The sequence below is a fragment of the Eublepharis macularius genome, chromosome 5 (assembly GCF_028583425.1).
Source record: "Eublepharis macularius isolate TG4126 chromosome 5, MPM_Emac_v1.0, whole genome shotgun sequence".
Lineage (NCBI taxonomy): Eukaryota > Metazoa > Chordata > Lepidosauria > Squamata > Eublepharidae > Eublepharis > Eublepharis macularius.
In genome coordinates, this window is record NC_072794.1 from 26463100 (window position 1) to 26479754 (window position 16655).

Sequence of the window (16655 nt, forward strand, 5' to 3'; positions counted from 1 at the left end):
TGTTCAAGTTGTACAGTCACTTATATTCCAAATTCCCAAGTATAGCCCCACTATCCACATCAAAACAGGCAGCCAGCCAAAAGCAGTGTTCCACGCACACAGAAAATCCCAGCTTTACACAAAAAATCCAAAAAAAGAGTACGGTTCCATTTTCATTATGCCCCATTATTTACATGCATTAAATTTTGTACGTGTGTGTGTGTGTGCGTGCGTGCATGCTTATACAGCTGTCCTTGAAGATTGCTTTACAACTGCAACTACTCCAGAAAGCAGCATTTAGCTATCAATTTTGGGGCTAAACTTAAGCTGCGAGCATTTACCTTTCAAACCCTATATGACAAGCCTAGAATACTTGAATGCCCCCCTCCCACCATGTACTTTGTCTGATAGTTTCATCTTCTATCAAGGGAGTTCCTCTAAATCATGGAACCCATTGCCCAGCAACATCTGCTAGATTTGGGACCTTGGCCCTTTTAAACAGGCTTTAGAGACTTTGTACAAGCTCTTAACAATTACCATGCCCACTTTTTTCTTGCTTATCACACAGACCCCGCCCCAAAGAACAGTAATACTGAAAAGACATGCCATACAATTTGTAAATAAAAGGGAAGCATGGCAAATCTTCTTGCTTGTCAAGACCAGCTGTCTTTTGAGAACTGGGCACCATCATTGCTGTACCATTGAAGTAACTATTTGTTAGCTGCCTTAGGGTTTTCTTTTACAAAAGTGGCGAGCAGAGTATTAACATGAAAAATTATATAGCAAGCAACCTTACTACTATAAAACTACATTTATTTAATGGTTATTAAAATAACTTTTTCAAGTCAGCTGTTCGCTTCAAATGATACATCAGCAATTCAGCATTATTAAAAAGCATTTTTCCGGCATGATTATGACAGGTTTAAAATCTTCTTGTATATATAAAACCATTCATATTTCCATATGCTGCTACCATGGGCTGCTACCACACCCTGATAAAACAGTCTTCAGTGTCTAAGTGGTAAGGTCCAGAGCTCAGATCTTCAAAATGTGAAGGCCTGTTTAAATGTAATCAGAGAAAGCATTTTTATTGGCTATCAGTAAGGAATGTGCAGATAGACTACATGCAAACAACCTCAAGCTAAGAAAAATTCTTCTGAATATAACCATGAGTTTTTCCAGTGTTTGAAACAGATTGAAGTTTTTTTTTTTTTTACTATTAAGCCACATTTACAGCAACCAAATGTAGGGATAAAGAATATCGGGTTGGAGAGCTTTCAAAACGAACGTTAACTGCTCTGACGACGTTTCCAAAATGCAAAGAGCAGCTTTTATAAGCTCCTGAAAATGAAGTAAAATTTGAATATCAAGACTGAACAGCCAAGAAACACAGTCCTAAGGTTTCGTATTACAATTCACATTAAAGTATGTACATTCACATAAGGTTGAAAGCTGATACAGTCTGTGGATACTGCAATGCTGCTTTTAAATGAGGCTCAAAATCTGTTCACTCCATACATCTCTTTTTAATCAGACTAGTAGCAATACGGAAAGCGGCAGGTTTTCAGAAAAAAGCAACAAAAACAAGGAGCAGTGAATCTGGAGGCTTGGCTTCTGCAATAACTAACTCACTCCAACGCAAGCTGACGGTTACAACCAGGGGATCCCTTCCATTAACACTTTCCTCTGGTACAAGGAACCTCCCCGCAACACAAGAGGCTTAAAGATCTTTTTGTTACAGGGAAAAGCACCTTGCAGCAGAGGAAAGCATCACTGCTAACAAAAAGGATCCACAGGCTCCAACCTTCTGCGCTCATCTGAAATAATCTTTGAAGTGTGGTTTTTATCAGCCTTACATATGATGAATTTTGAGAACTAGGGATCTTGTTTTAAAATACACTTAAGCGCTTGTTTTTTTAGCCAACCCTTAATAAAAGTGGGGCACACCCAGGCACTAATTTTCACTTTTAAATAGGGAATGTGAGAAACATAAAACGCTGAATCTCTTTTCTATCTGGATCACCTGTACTGACCAGTCACTTAGACTTTCAATAGCCCAAACAGAGACTAAAGCATGCTGCACTTCTGGTTCTTTTTAGTCCAAAAGTATCAGAACTCTGCACTCAAATCTCAGGCCCTAATGTCTCTACAAGCAGAGTCAAGAGAAAGTCAATCTATCCCTATTGGCTATAGAGATACTGAACAACTGCACTCTAGCTTCAATGGTTAGATTGGTTGGTTAAATTAATTGTCATAACTCAAAATAAGCTAACCACATCAGGGTCAAAACAAACTATTATGGTATCTGCAATTACAGGAAGCACAGTCAATTCAGACTGTGGGAAAAATGAAATAAGACAATGTTCTTAGATACATGAAGCTTTGATTTTGTGGTGTCTTTCAGTCCGTTGCAAGCAGGGAAAGGAGATAGACAAGAACACACGGCTGGCTCTATTAGCCTTCATTATTTTGCTGAGCCTAGTTATATTATCCTTCAAAAGACCTTTGAAGTGATCCAGTCACATAGAAGCAATCTCACCCATAGCTGAAGCCATCTTGCTTTCAAGAATTCTTTCTCTCCACTGAAAAACTACACGCTTTCTAATTACAGGAATGACAACTCACCAGACTCACAGGCATGTATCCTATCACCCAGCTGAGCAAAGTGGGAAGGGAGCCTTCCTCCAACTTCCACGGCTCTCTGCTGACGGAAGAGCCACATTTAAAACAGAGGAAGGCTTCAAATGTTAAGCTGTGGAAGGACACATGCCACAATCTAGGAGTTCTTTACATGTAACTTCCAGCTCCTTTTGAATGAAATAAACACTATTTTGACTTTGAAACTGGCCATTTAGGAGTTCAGATACATGCGCTGACAACACTCTTCCTACTCAGGCAGAAACAGATGCTTATCTGTATTTCTTTCTCCTTGCTTTTTTATTTCACCTGCAAGCAGTTCTCCTGAGGGAGGGTGTTTTCAGGCCACACAGGCAAGACCACGTGTGATATGCGACTCCACAGCCCACTGAGTTTGTCTGTGTCCATATGGTTATAAGAACTTGGCATGTGTGAATTGGTAAACTTAGCAGAGAGGAAATCTTTCACTTTCTCCTCAACTTCCAACAGGGTGAGGCTCTTCCCTAGAGACTCCTCCTCTAGCAGAACAGTTAAGAGTAGAGCAACATCTTTAAATGCTGCATTTTCATGGTCGCAGTACTTGTAAAATATCAAGGTGGAACCTGCGGGCAGTGACTCGAACCGATGCACCACTGCTGCCTTCTTGCCTCCCAAGAACCCGGAACTCAGCTCCTCGTCTACAGCAAATTTTACCACATCACTGTCCAGTGTGGCTTTGCCAGCCCCATCAATTCTGATTGTAGCAGTGCTCTGAGAAGAGGAGAAGGCATCTGCAATCTGGTTGCTTAAACACTTTAGGGCATCTTCAGCTTCTTTTGCAGCAGCGAGCAATAAGATAGCAGGCTCCAAATGAGGCTGTGACGAGTTGAGGCGTTTCTCAAAGGTGGTTTGGATTCTCTTCCAAAGCCTGCTGTCCTGACTAGGGTAACTGCTCATGAGCTTTTTCATCTGGGTCTGGAATGCCTGCACGACGTGGTCAATTTCCGGGGTATGGGCTGATGGATGAAAAATATACCATCCACCAGCAGCAATGCAAGCGCCCACACACACCAGAATCCATAAAACAGAGTGTCCCTCAGACTGTACACTAGAACCTACACAAAGTGATGGGAAGGAAGAACAGAGAAGACATATAGATTAGTAGTAGCAGATTAGTAGCAGCATTATTTCAACACACGAGGACTTGCGCAATCATGAAAAATCAGACTGCCTCAGAGAAAAACAGCAACATATAAGAGCTAGTAGTTAGTTATTCTAGCTCATTAGTAAAGTTTTACAGTAAAACAATTTACACACACTACAATAAGCCTTCGAAACTAAAATACAACAATTCTGAAAATCCAATGGAATATTTATTTGAAGACACGCACCCTGTTTAAGCAGCCAGATTTAAAGCCAATTTGACAATGAAATGCTGTCAAGTAGTAAATTTGTGTTGGCTGAGAATAACTTAAATGCTAAACTCCTCCAGACTCAACTGGTTCCTTACACTGACTTTTGTTTAAATTGTATTTTTTATTAAATTTTCAAACTTTTACAAACTTCAATAAACCATCAACATTAACAGACAGTTATCGCAAAAAACAACAACCATTTAGTACAAAAGTACGTATCCTAGTTTAATTTCCAAAATATAAGAAAAGGAAGGAAAAAGGCGGGGGGGGGGGGAGGTATAACATGCTGTACTGCTATTACATAAGACAAAGTAGTTTCACAAATATGCCAAGGAAAAGTATAGGTCTTCTTTCGCTTTTCCTTTCATTTTAACGTCATTGTTCATTAAAAAAATCAAAAACTGGGAACCATTGTTCTGAAAGATATGATTTGTAATGAGGATTTTCACGTTGGGCAATTTGATCAGAGATCTTATTCATGATAAAGTGATCCCAAATGTGGGAATGCCAATCGGACACCGTAGGAAGACTTTTTTGATTCCATTTGGAAGCTATTACTAATTTTGCAATAGCAATTAGAGAGAGGACCAGATTTCGCTTAGGTCCCTTTCACTGATTTGATTACATTTGTTGGCTGGAAGAAGGGGTAATTTTAATGAGTATCAAGAGAGAGATGCCATCTATCCAATAGCTTCCTTCTATTCATAACTACTAAAAACCTCTTGCTCAGGGGAAAAAATGAGAAAAGTGCTTTCATGATCTTTAATCTTGAGCTTCTTCAGTGTTACCCAGGGTTCTGATCCAGTTTTTATCAGGCAGGACACTGTAATTCCTACTGTGTTTTACTAATCCAGGTATGTGTTTTTAGTGAGTCTTCAGTTTTCTCTGAATTCTACGCTAGCTCCAAAAAGTTCAGGCCCAAAGAAATGAGAAATAATGCAGAACTGATCATCTCCTCATGTTATGAAGAACAAGAAGATCTATTTCTAAGAACAATGCCATCCTTTTTATTGAAAACTAAAGTTTCCAGAGACTGTCTGACTGTATCAGATATGCTGGTGTTTTGAAGAGTACGATTTGCATATCTTGTGCTTTCCCTTTTTCATGCAGTCTTGGTTACATTCCGCTGCTCCTGCACTGGGTTGCCAGACTGAATTGATCTGAAAAACTCCTAGCAAACTTCACCTAGTATGTTTTTCTTCTCACAAGCAGTTTAGGATGGCATACATAGTTCTTGCGTCCTTTTTAATCCTCAGAACAACTGTGTGTGGTAGTTTAGAATGAGCGAGAAAATGTGTGCATGACTAACCCAAGGCCTCTCAGAGAGCTTTAAAGCTGAGCAGAGATCTACAGTAGAATTTCCCTGTTCCTAGTATAAAATACTTCTCACTTTACCGCACTGCTATCTAAGCAAGCAGACGCACCTGTGCAGTTACGATCAACTTCAAGCTTGTGAAACACTAGAGAATCTGATTGATGTCTGGCTGTATGAACAGACCTGGACCCACATACAGAGTCAGTATGGGTATTAAAATCTTACTTTTAGTAGCAGCTTTAGAACGCTTCTTCAATATGCTGGCTTGAACTGGAGGCTCACCTTCATCTGAAAGGAAGTCACAGTACAAATACTTTTGGAGTTTTAATCTCTAGAACAAGCTGCCAATGGTGATCAATTAGTAAATTTAGATACAATTACAGTAATTTAACAAGCTCCCTAGAAAAGCTCTGGAATCTCCAACTTCTTAAGTTTTCAAAAGGAGACTGGCTTCTGTTAAATATACATTCTTTAGAACAGGATACACTGCCTTAAAATGTGACAGTCATATCTTGTATACAGAAATAGGTTAGTAAATTACAGAAATGGCATGTATCCTACCAGTCCACTTGGCAAAATCTGAAACAGTCCTCCAACCTAAGGAACCAGTGAAATGCCACTTGGAAGAAGGCTTCAAGCTTTGCCAAGCAGAATGGTAATATAAATACCAGGGATTCCTTCGACTAAGTTATTGTGAGGAGGGATTCTGTTTTCCAAACTGAGAAAACAAGGCCAAGTAGATATTCAATCTGCAGGGGTTTAATGCTTTCGGAAATATGTCTGAAGAATAAAATCTTGGAACAAAACAAAGTGAGCTAGTTTTGGGTGCCTTCCGTAAGATACCTGGAGTTACAGTGACAGTCTCATCAGTAAATTAAAGCAGATTTGACTTGTGTATTATTTATGTAAATCTAATTCCAATTGCTTAATTTAAATAAATAGTTCCCTGTGCAAGAAGTAGGTTTGGAATACACACTGCACAAGATGCCAAAGGCCTGGCCAGATGGTCTTCGGCAGAGTCTGGTTGACCGTCCATCAATAGATAAAGCTGAGTGTCATCAGTGTACAGGTGACAACCCAACTTGAAACTCTGCACCAGCTGGGTGAAGAGGCACATACAGATGTTGAATAACATCGGGGGGAATATCACCCCCTGCGGCACCCCACACACGAAGGGGTGGCGGGGCGATAACTAGCACCACCCTCTGTCCCCTGCCGTAGAGGAAGGGAATCAGACACTGCAAGGCCCCCATGGATTCCCATGTCAGCAAGGTGGTAGGTCAACAAATCATGGTCAACAGTGTCAAACGCTGCTGTGAGATCTAACAGTATCAGCAGCGCTGGCCCGCCTGGATCCAGATGCCTGTGGAGATTATCTGTGAGGACAACCAATACCATCTCCGTCCCATGGCCAGGGCAGAAGCCAGACTGGAATGGGTCCAGGATAGAGAAGTCATCCAGAAAAACTTGTAGTTGCTCCACCACTAAGTGTCAAATACTAACGCTGTAACGTAAAAAGCAAGCATATTTTCTTATGAGCAGGCATACATACACATGCACACAGAGTAGAAATCATATACTTACTCGGTATTCTCGTTCTCAAGGTTGTCTTTTGATATTCTATTAAAAGAAAGATGGTAAGAAAAAAATGAACACATTAGATTCATGGTGAACAACTGTCTTTCTATTTCTAACTAGGATAGTCACATGCATGGGTAAAACAGAGGACTGGTAGCTACCAAGGAGTTGGTAGAGCAGATCTTTCCTTGTCTTCTCCCACTAGCCTGAATTTTGCCCTGAGAAAGCTCTCCAAGGATCTGGGGGAACCCTCATGAACAAAGTGCACGACAGTACAGGAGGCCAGAGTAAGGATCCTTTGAATTTTCAGAATAAGCAGCAGATTGCTGACAGAAGGAAATGATGGGGAAGAATCCACTCTGCCAATCCTTTTTGCAGGCTTTTTTTTACAAGAGCCAATCTAGACAGTCTCATGCAATGCACCCAGGGCCAACAGTTGTGTATTCCCATCCACAGCATAATGGGAATGTGGCCCACATCAGATGCCTCAGAAGCATCCAGCCTAATGTTGTGGCCAGGAAAATTCTACACTTAATATATGGACAAGTTCAGGGATTCCTAAACGAAGTGGATTGTTTGGAATCAATCCAATATGATTTCTAGTCTGTCACGAAACTGACAAGGTCTTGGTCATCCTGATTGATGATCTGCACCAGGAGATAGATGGGGGAGTACAATCCTGTTAATTCTCCTGGACTTCTTGGTGGCTTTTGATACCATTGATCATGCCATCTTTCTGGACCACCTTTCAAGGCTGAGACTGGGAAGTATGGTTGGGCAATTGCTTCTGTCCTACCTTGAAGGTAGGTTTCAGAGTGTGATGCTGGGGGACTGCTGTTCTGCCCCTTGGTCTCTTACTTATGGGGTTCCATAAAGTTTTAACTTGTCATCCATGCTTTTCAACATCTATGTAAAGTCACTAGGAGAGGTGATCTGGAGATCTGGGTTGAGTTGGCACCAAAACGTGGATGACACTCAGCTCTATCTTGCTCTTCCAGTTGATTCCAGAGAGGGTGTGGAAATCATGAATAAGTGCCTGGAAGCAGTTTTGGAATGGATGAGGACGTATAACTTAATACCGACAAAATGGAGATGCTGCTGTTGGGGGGAAGGTTTGATCCAAGAAAAGGGGTATTTCCTGTTCTAGAGGGGGTTGCACTCCCCCTAAAGGAGCAGTTTCGTAGCCTGGAGATGCTGCTGTACCCAAGCCTCCTGTTGGATGAATAGATGGCTGTGATAACCAGGGGCGTGTTTCACTTGGGCAGGAAAGAACTTGCCACTGTGTAACATCTAGATTAGATTACTGCAATGCACTGTAGGTGGAGCTGCCCTTGAAGACTGTCCAGAAGATGCAACTGGTACAGAATGCTGCACCCATAGTGTTGACTGAGTGGGCTACAAGGACGGTATCATTCCAGTCTTGTTCCATCTATATTGCCTCCCAATTTGCTTCTGGGCCCATGTATTGCGGGTGCGGGTATTGACATTTAAAGTCCTATATGGCTTGTGACCAGCATATTTTAAGGACTGCCTTCTCACATATAAACCTACGTGGCCACCCTAATCATCTTTTGGAGGCCTTGCTTCAGGTGCCCCCATCATTTGAGGCTAAACAGGTGACAATCTGAAAATGGGTCTTCTCAGTCATGGCACCAAGGCTTAGGGACTCCTTACCCAAGAAGATTCACCTGTCTCCCTCTATCATTGTCTTCCACCAGTATGTGAAGACTTTATTTCATTTGGTGTTCTCCCAGTGAACTCTTATCGGCCCTCCCTCATTGTGTATAGGTCTATATTTTACAATATTTATATATACATTTCAAATATTAATGTTTAAAATATCTGAATATTGGTTCACTCCCTTGGGGACCCTATCTAGGTGGAAGGGTAGCATATAAACATTTTACAAAAATAAAATAAATATTTCCATATGCAACTGGTACTATACAATGAAAAAACCACAAATAGGTCAATTATTACCTTTTATTAACTGGTGTCTCTGAGTTGTTTGATAATTATTAGTAGTATTTTTAACGTCTGATTTGCTCTCATTCTCATCTTCCTCTTTAGCTGGTGCTCCTTCTGAAAAGATAAAGGTTTAAAAACATAATTCTAGTGCAGTAAGCAATGTATTTTAGTTAGTCTCAGCTTTAGCTTTCAGCTTCAGTCAGTCATATTATGGTATCTAATAGTAAATTTGGTGGCTTGTGCCAATCTTGTAAGGAGCCAAGACCTGACCCTTGATAGGCATAGTATAGTTTTCCCGCATACTAGTAGGATACTAGTATGGAGTTGGAATGGAGTTTCGGAACCTCTTGAAAATGGTCACATGGCTGGTGGCTTTGCCCCCTGATCTCCAGACAGAGGGGTCGAGCGGCGCAGACGGCAATCTAAACTCCCCTCTGTCTGGAGATAAGGGGCGGGGCCACCAGCCATGTGACCATTTTCTCCGAGGGCAACCCACTGAGTTCCACCACCTCTTTTCCCAGAAAAAAAGCCCTGGCTTAGATTATCATGGAGACTGAGATTTTAAGAAAGTGGAGTGGCATTTCCAAATGTTCCACTGTAAGTCCAGCTAATTTTCAATGCCTATACATTGAAGTCAATTAGAACTCGATGTAACTAAGAAAAATAGTTACAATAAACTGTTTTGTACTTCAAGGAACTTTCTAAAAATTGCAATAAAAATACATATGAAGGCAATTAAACTAAGCTATGACTTGTTCCTGTTTCTAATGGTACCTCTCCATCACCACCGCATGTTGTTTTGCGGCCACTGGAACAATGCAGGATTTAATTATTAATGTTCACAGGAAACTATACTCAATGAAAGTCATAAATGCCCTCTGAACTACAGTGGATAATATCCAAAAGGAAAGTGATCCAACCTGATTTGTTCAGTGTAGAGTCCTTGCCTTGATCATAATAATATCCTATGAGGACAGGAAATATTGCTGAAGTTATTAAGCCAATACAGGAAATCAAAAAGCAAAAGGCAGACTGTTCTCTATGGGGCAGCTCTAGCTTCTATCTTCAAATAAACTTTAATCCCACTCCACAACCCTTTGGAAGTTTAAGTACAAGCCTCTTATAACTATAAATAAAAGTAAAAAATAATAGCTGGGGAGCAGGGCATTCCTTGAGCTGGAACGCCCCGGAATGGTGTTCTGGCACCTCTTTAAAATACCCCGTGACTGGTGTCATGTGGGTATTTTTAAAATGGCTTACTTTGGGCCCAGATTGGGCTGCTGCTGGGTGGGGGAGGGTTTCCCCGCCCAGCAGCGGCTTGTTCCAGGTTGACTCGGGCCCAATCTGGGCTGTTACTGGCCCATTTGGGGCCGATTTAAGGGCTCGAAATGGCCCATATCAGGCCGACTTGGGCTCGATCCAGGCCATTTCTGGCCCATTTGGGCCCATCTAGGGCCTGAAATGGCCTGGATCGGGGCCGAAGCGGGTTCTCCCACCTGGCAGTGGCCCATTTCAGGCCGGCTCCAGCCCAATTCATCCCAGATAAGGTTAAATTCGGCCCTGATCGGGACTGAAATGTCCAGGATTGGGCCTCTTCCTGGCAAGGGAACACTCCCTTGCCTGGCAGCAGCCCAATCCATTTCAGGCCTGTTCTGGTCCAATTTGGGCCCAAAACGGCCCGGATTTGGCTGCTGCTGGGCAGGGGAGTGTGCCCCTGTGGCGCAGAGTCCCGTTCTAGGCCAATTCAGGCCCAAATTTAACCTTGTCCAGGCTGAATTGGGCCTCCCCATGGAGCACGGGAGTGCTCCCGGGGTAGCCATGGCCTGCATGATGACGTCACTTCCTGGAAGTGACATCATCACGCAGACCCAGGATCGCGAGCATGCTGCATGTGCACACATGAAGTGAGAGACGCACCACCTTCTCCTGGGAGTTGCCCCGGGTGAGAGTTCCTCCACCTCTTTCCCCAGAAAAAAGCCTTGCTGGGGAGCAATTATAGTTGCACCAAGAGACTAAATTCATCTTTCTCAATGCTCAAATCCATATTAAGTAGTGTACACATTCAAGCCTTGTGCTAGAACACTAGCCATCCCTGAGAGATTTGATCTGCTGTGGACATTTATATTTACCTATTCTTCCACTTCTTCTAATAGATGGTCGAGTAAGTTCAGAGTCATCTGCAATTCCTAAAATGCTTGTGTGACCTAACAAAGAAAACAAAGCAGAAATCCAAGGCGTTCAGTCATGAAGTACATCCACTAGTACTGCCCACATTCCTCCATAACAGAAAGAAAAATGGATCTAACATAACCAGAAGACTTGAACAGACTATGTAACACTCATAGTGCAGACAGGATAGATCATTTACCCATCCACTGAAGTATTAAAGACCCACTGGCACACACGCCACACTGTGTAGATAGCACGATTGCCTATCCCTCATCATATCATACATAGTGACAAGCCAAAACTTTCATATTTGGTCAGTTATTTTATTCCATAGAGCTGTAACTTTTGCTAACCAGAAGCAATTTCTTCCTATCAGCCTGGGTACATGGCAACAATCAAAAACCAAATAGTACAAACCAAAAGCATTCATTATCTATGGACTTCTAAAGTTTTTTTCTCACTTCCTCCTCATGCTGCAGGTCACTGAACCCCTTGAAGTTCTGTTCCTAGGTTACATGGACCCTCAGAAACAGTGGGAGTATGAGAGGGGGAAGCAGCAGAAATCCCCACCCCCTCTTTCACAAATGGAAATGCCTTTTCATCCAAGGACTGCATGGCTGAATACAGGCCATTCATACCAAGGCAATACCATTCCGCCAAGCACAACTATTATTGTGAATAGCTGTACCGAGATCTGGTACAGTATACGTTATACACAATGATATAAAGCCTTTTCGATAATGTATTTCATTTAATACATCTACAGTTACCTGCTTGTAAATGTGTTCGGCCATTTGAGCTTTTACTAGTTCTTTGGTGTCTGGTTGGGGAAGAGTCATCTGCAAGATATGTGGGGGAAATTCTTTAGACACATTAAGCATACAACTCTACAGCTTAAAACAATGATTCCAGAACCATAAACCAAGTAAAAATAGTGATTAAATTCCTCTAAGTTCCATGAACAGAACCTAGTCTCTGTCCCATAATTTACCTCTCCTTAACAACAATACTTTAAAACCTTTTTGAAGTACAAGCATTTTCCTTCCCTTCTTCCATTGCCACCAGACAATTAGCTGTATATGTGGTTTTTAATTCTGCGTTCAGAAAAGTCATATGACAATGGGGAAGAGGAACTGAAATGAAACTTAGTTAGTTGCCAGTTGCATTATATTAACAGTATGTTAGATCCTAAAGACTGTTAAAGCTTCAGTCCTACACACTTAGCTTGAAGCTAACCCCAGTGAACACTGCAGGATTATTTCTGACTAACCTGAGTTGCATGGTTTAGAACACAGTGACAAAATGGGACATGTTAGGGGTCTTTTTGCAAAGAATTCTAATAATAAGCCAAAACTTTTTGGTTTAAAAGGCCCCATCTCTTTATTGCTGAAAGTTCTACAAAGAATATCATTTTGGAGCTCAAGGGAATCCCTAGCTTGAGGAAGTCACCTAACACCGAAATCTTTCTTAGTAAACACCTACTAAACATTTCTTTGAAGTTTCTGATAAAGTATGACAAGTACAATTAATTTTTCCAAGGTAAATCAGACATAACCTGTGTGCCAGCTTGTTCTTCTCTGTAACCCTTGCTTGTGGCTTAGACTAGAATAACTCTGTTTAGGACTGCACTGTAAGATCTGTTAGGACATTAAGACCTGTAGCAGCCCAAACACAGTTTTTTTCAGTGATAGGAGATCTTGCTTACTTGACTTCAGATTATTTTAAGTTGTGTTATTTAGGAGACTGGTTTTGGGTTTTGTTTTGCTTTTAACAGACAGCTGGGGCTGACGATGGGAGATGGAATTTTTCTGTTGGTATTTGCATTTTGTTGGTAATATTTTGTTCTTTGATTTATTCTGTTGGTATGAAATTATGGGTAAATAAATACATATTAATATATTTTGTTGTTAATCAACATAACTCCATTTTGCAGAGAAGAAGAGTTATTTTATAATGTTCAGATATGCTGTATGAATAACTAAAGAGATGAAACAGCACTGAAGACTGTCTTCAGAACAGCTAGACATTTCAAAGCCGGAGGAAAGGGCTCCAGTCCTCAGGACAGTACAGTACCCACGTGAAAGTAACTGCCTGAAGGACTCATGCCTATTGTTTTAACTTTTAGTTCTATGGCTTTCTATGATGTAAACAACACAGTATTTACCCAAAATGAAGGCTAGGTTCTTATCCAGGCCAGTCATCAAGAAAGAGATGGTCACCTTACATTTCCATTCCAGTTACAATAATAAAAAATGCATACAAATTTGAGGGGGGGGGGAGGGAGAGTCAATCTTACATTCAGGATTTTCTTCCTTTTGGGTACCAGTATTATTGACAAGTAAAAGAGTGTCATATGCTTATACTCTTCTATGCATTCTACCTCACATTGCTTTTATCCACAATGCAAATGCTTTAGCCTGGTTGCTTAAAACATCTGGATTCAATTTCTCTGAACCTCACAATGGCTGTGGCACATTAGTGAGGAATTGTGTGAGGGAGGAGAGCAAAGAACTGCATCCAGTTGGTAAGTGGAATAGATGCCTTTTGTTCTTTTCTATAATCATAAATCTAATGAAGGTGCCAGGCTCAATGTAGTCCTCTGAGACATACTTTCCCTTCCATCACTGAGAGACGGAAGTGGTATCAGTCTGTAGATATTAGAAAAACCTAGAAAACAGCACCATCATTTTTCAGAAATAAAGTACTTTTCATTCATAGGGTCACCCATAGGTCGGAGACGACTGGTCAGCACATAACACAAAGTACTTTTTAAATAACTTAGAAAAATTTTAAGGAGAACATGAATCATAATATTTAATAAAACTTCTGTCAGTAGGAACATGGGATACGAAAACTAATAAAATAGATAGTTTTGATGATCTCTGGAACCTTTAAGCAAGGGTTTTTATTTATAAATTGCCAAACGGCCACTCCAAAAACAAATCTGTTTTTGAAGCTTAGTTGTTTTGCTTACCTAGTGGGCTCCTTTCTCCATTTCACAGATATTCCTGTTTTACTGGAATTCTGACTAGAGGACTCAAATTTACATCAGAGACATCAAGTCAAAGGTTGCAGAGCTGGGCAATACCTTTGAGCTTTTGCAGAAAGAACTCAGCCAGTAATGTATTATTTTTTATGCAGTGCAGCCAATGTACATAGAGTACCAAAAAGAGACCCCTTGCCCCAATACAGGACACAAAATTTCCACAAGACAGAGAAAGAAAGACAAGGATAAAAAGGGGGAGAATGCACATTTGTTCTAGTCACATGCGTCCATGCTCAGTTTCAGCAGGATGCAGAATACACAGAGCCACTCCATGTCTTTTTTTTTTTTAATTTTTTAATTGATGCATCACTTATTACATTTCAATACAGTCATAGTTCTCCTATGATACATCTTTCACTCCATGTCCAGCTAAACTACTGGTCCACCCAGCCCAGGATTGCCTACTCAGACTAGCAGTGGTTCTCCAGCAGAGATCTTGCACATCACCGGCTACCTGACCCTCTCAAGCCTAACCTACTTCAGAGGGATGTTGTGAAGATGAGCACCTTGTGGATAAAAAGTCCTAGAAAACATGAAGTGTGTTTGTGCTGAATATATTCTTATGCTCACATACATATCATGTAAGCATCACAGTACTATAAAATCATATGCCTATCCTATAAGGTATATAGCAAATAATGTTGGGTCGGCATATAGTAGCTGAATCCTACGGATAATTTCTCAGTTCAAGCCCACTGAATTGAACAGGCTTAGACTATCATAACTCCGTCTGACTGTACAAGACCACTGTACAAGACTCCACCCCGGGCCAGCCATTCCCCCTCCGCCCAGCCTACCTCACAAGGCTGTTGTGAGAATAAGGGCGTGGAGAACTCTTTACCTTCCGAAGAACTGGCCGAGTCCAGCCGTCGACGCCGCACCTCATCCCCCTCCGCCGCCGGCTCCTCCATCCTGAACGGCGTCGGGGGATACCGCCGGGTAGAGCGCAGGCTGTACGGCGCCACCCGCGGCGCTTCCTCGCTCGGCTCCGCTTCTCCTTCTTCCGCTTCTGCCCTCATCCCGTCCCTCCTCTGCCTCCTCCTCACCGGCCTGCCGCTCCCCTCGGCCGAGAGCTCCAACACTTCCTCGCTGAACCTCACTTCCCGACGCGGCGGGCGGGGGCGGCTTCCTCCTCCATCGTAATACGGGGTCGAAGGGCGCTGCCGGACGCTGCTGCGGAGGCCGCTGCCGCCATTTTGGGAGGCGGTTTTCCTCAGCGGCGCCCTCGGCGTCACGTGAGCGAAGAGCCCGCTCTCCCCCCTCCCTTCGCCTTCCTCTCCCCCCTGCCGCTGGGCCTCTGAGGCGGCCGCCAGCCTCTCGCCTCGGGCTCAGCCCCACTGAGGGACCGGGGGGGGTGGGGAGCAGTGCCTTCTCTGCGGGGTGAGGGAGCTTCTCCTCACTAGCACAAAGCAGCGCTTTGAACAAGTTCTGTCTCTAAGCTTGACTCCTTTGGGGCATACTCAACCACACACCCTTTTGTATCTCTGCTCTAGCTCAACCCCACTGAGCAAGTCTGGGGGTGGAGGGGAGCAATACCTTGTCTGTGAGGTGAGGAAGCTTCGCCACCCTTTGCCTGGCAAGCACAAAGCAGCTCTTTAGAACAAGTTCCGTCTCTAAGGGTATCTTATACAATCATACACTCTTTTATATCCTTCGAGAAACAAGCCAACAACAACGCGCATGCAAATAAATACCTCTCTCGCTCTTGCCAATGACCTTCTTTTCTTCCCTTGCTCTTTCTCTTACTTTCTCTCCTCCTGCTCCCCTTCCAGCGCAGAAACACCCCCCACCCCCAACACACACCAAATTTCCCCCTCTTGGTAAAAAGCTTAATCTGACCCTCTGCTAGAGGTTAACTTTTGACAGGCAGCTGCTCCCCCCTGGGGCTGTAGCCCTTGCCAGCCCTGCCTCCTACCATCCATCTACTGTAGCTGAGAGAAACGCAAACAAACGAGAAGGAGGGCTGGGTGGAAAAGAAAAAGCATCACACCAGCTGAAAGGGGCCGGTCTCCTCCTAAACCCTGTTTTTAATCCTGGAATAATCAGCGAATGGGAGAGGCCCGGCCCAGCAGCTCTTTATAGGTCACCAGTAGGGGAGAAATATTTAAAGCGCTCTTCAGTGACTGCCACAAGCCCTAGGAATATCCCAAGCCAAAAGTAAACGCCTTAAAATCCCTATGTTCTGGATTAGTAGCTCTGTGAATTGCAAATGTGCTGGGGCTGTAGCAAAATAAAACAAAAATCTAGTGGCATCTTAACCAATTAACATTTATTCCAGCATGGGTTTTTGTGAGTCAGATGCATTGAAGTGTACAAAACTTCTTAGCAAATGCCACTGGGGTGAACGTGGAGACCCCCCACCTGTAGGGTGGCCAACTCTAGCTTGGGCATTTTCTGAAGATTTGGGGGTGGCACCTGAGGCTATTTTTTCCAGGAGAACTAGTTTAGTTTAGAGACCAGTTGTAATTGCAGGACTCCTTGCTCCATTATCTGCCCACCACCCCCATTAATCTGTTACAAACTAAGGTTGGTTTCTGTAGACTATGCAGTGAAATAGTAGGCATGTTTA

General features: G+C 42.6%; 1 protein-coding gene across 1 annotated transcript; it reads right to left on the reverse strand.

Annotated features, from left to right (window-relative positions):
* Positions 1–775: 775 nt before the first annotated feature.
* Positions 776–16008, reverse strand: TOR1AIP1 (torsin 1A interacting protein 1). The gene is made up of 10 exons (XM_054980333.1): positions 16002–16008; positions 14928–15413; positions 11811–11879; positions 11001–11075; positions 9792–9836; positions 8884–8985; positions 6910–6945; positions 5551–5613; positions 2926–3710; positions 776–1037 (listed from the first exon to the last, which is right to left on the reverse strand). Exons 1-10 carry the CDS (start codon positions 16006–16008, stop codon positions 1023–1025), a joined length of 1683 nt encoding a protein of 560 aa, XP_054836308.1. The 3' UTR covers positions 776–1022.
* Positions 16009–16655: the final 647 nt, after the last annotated feature.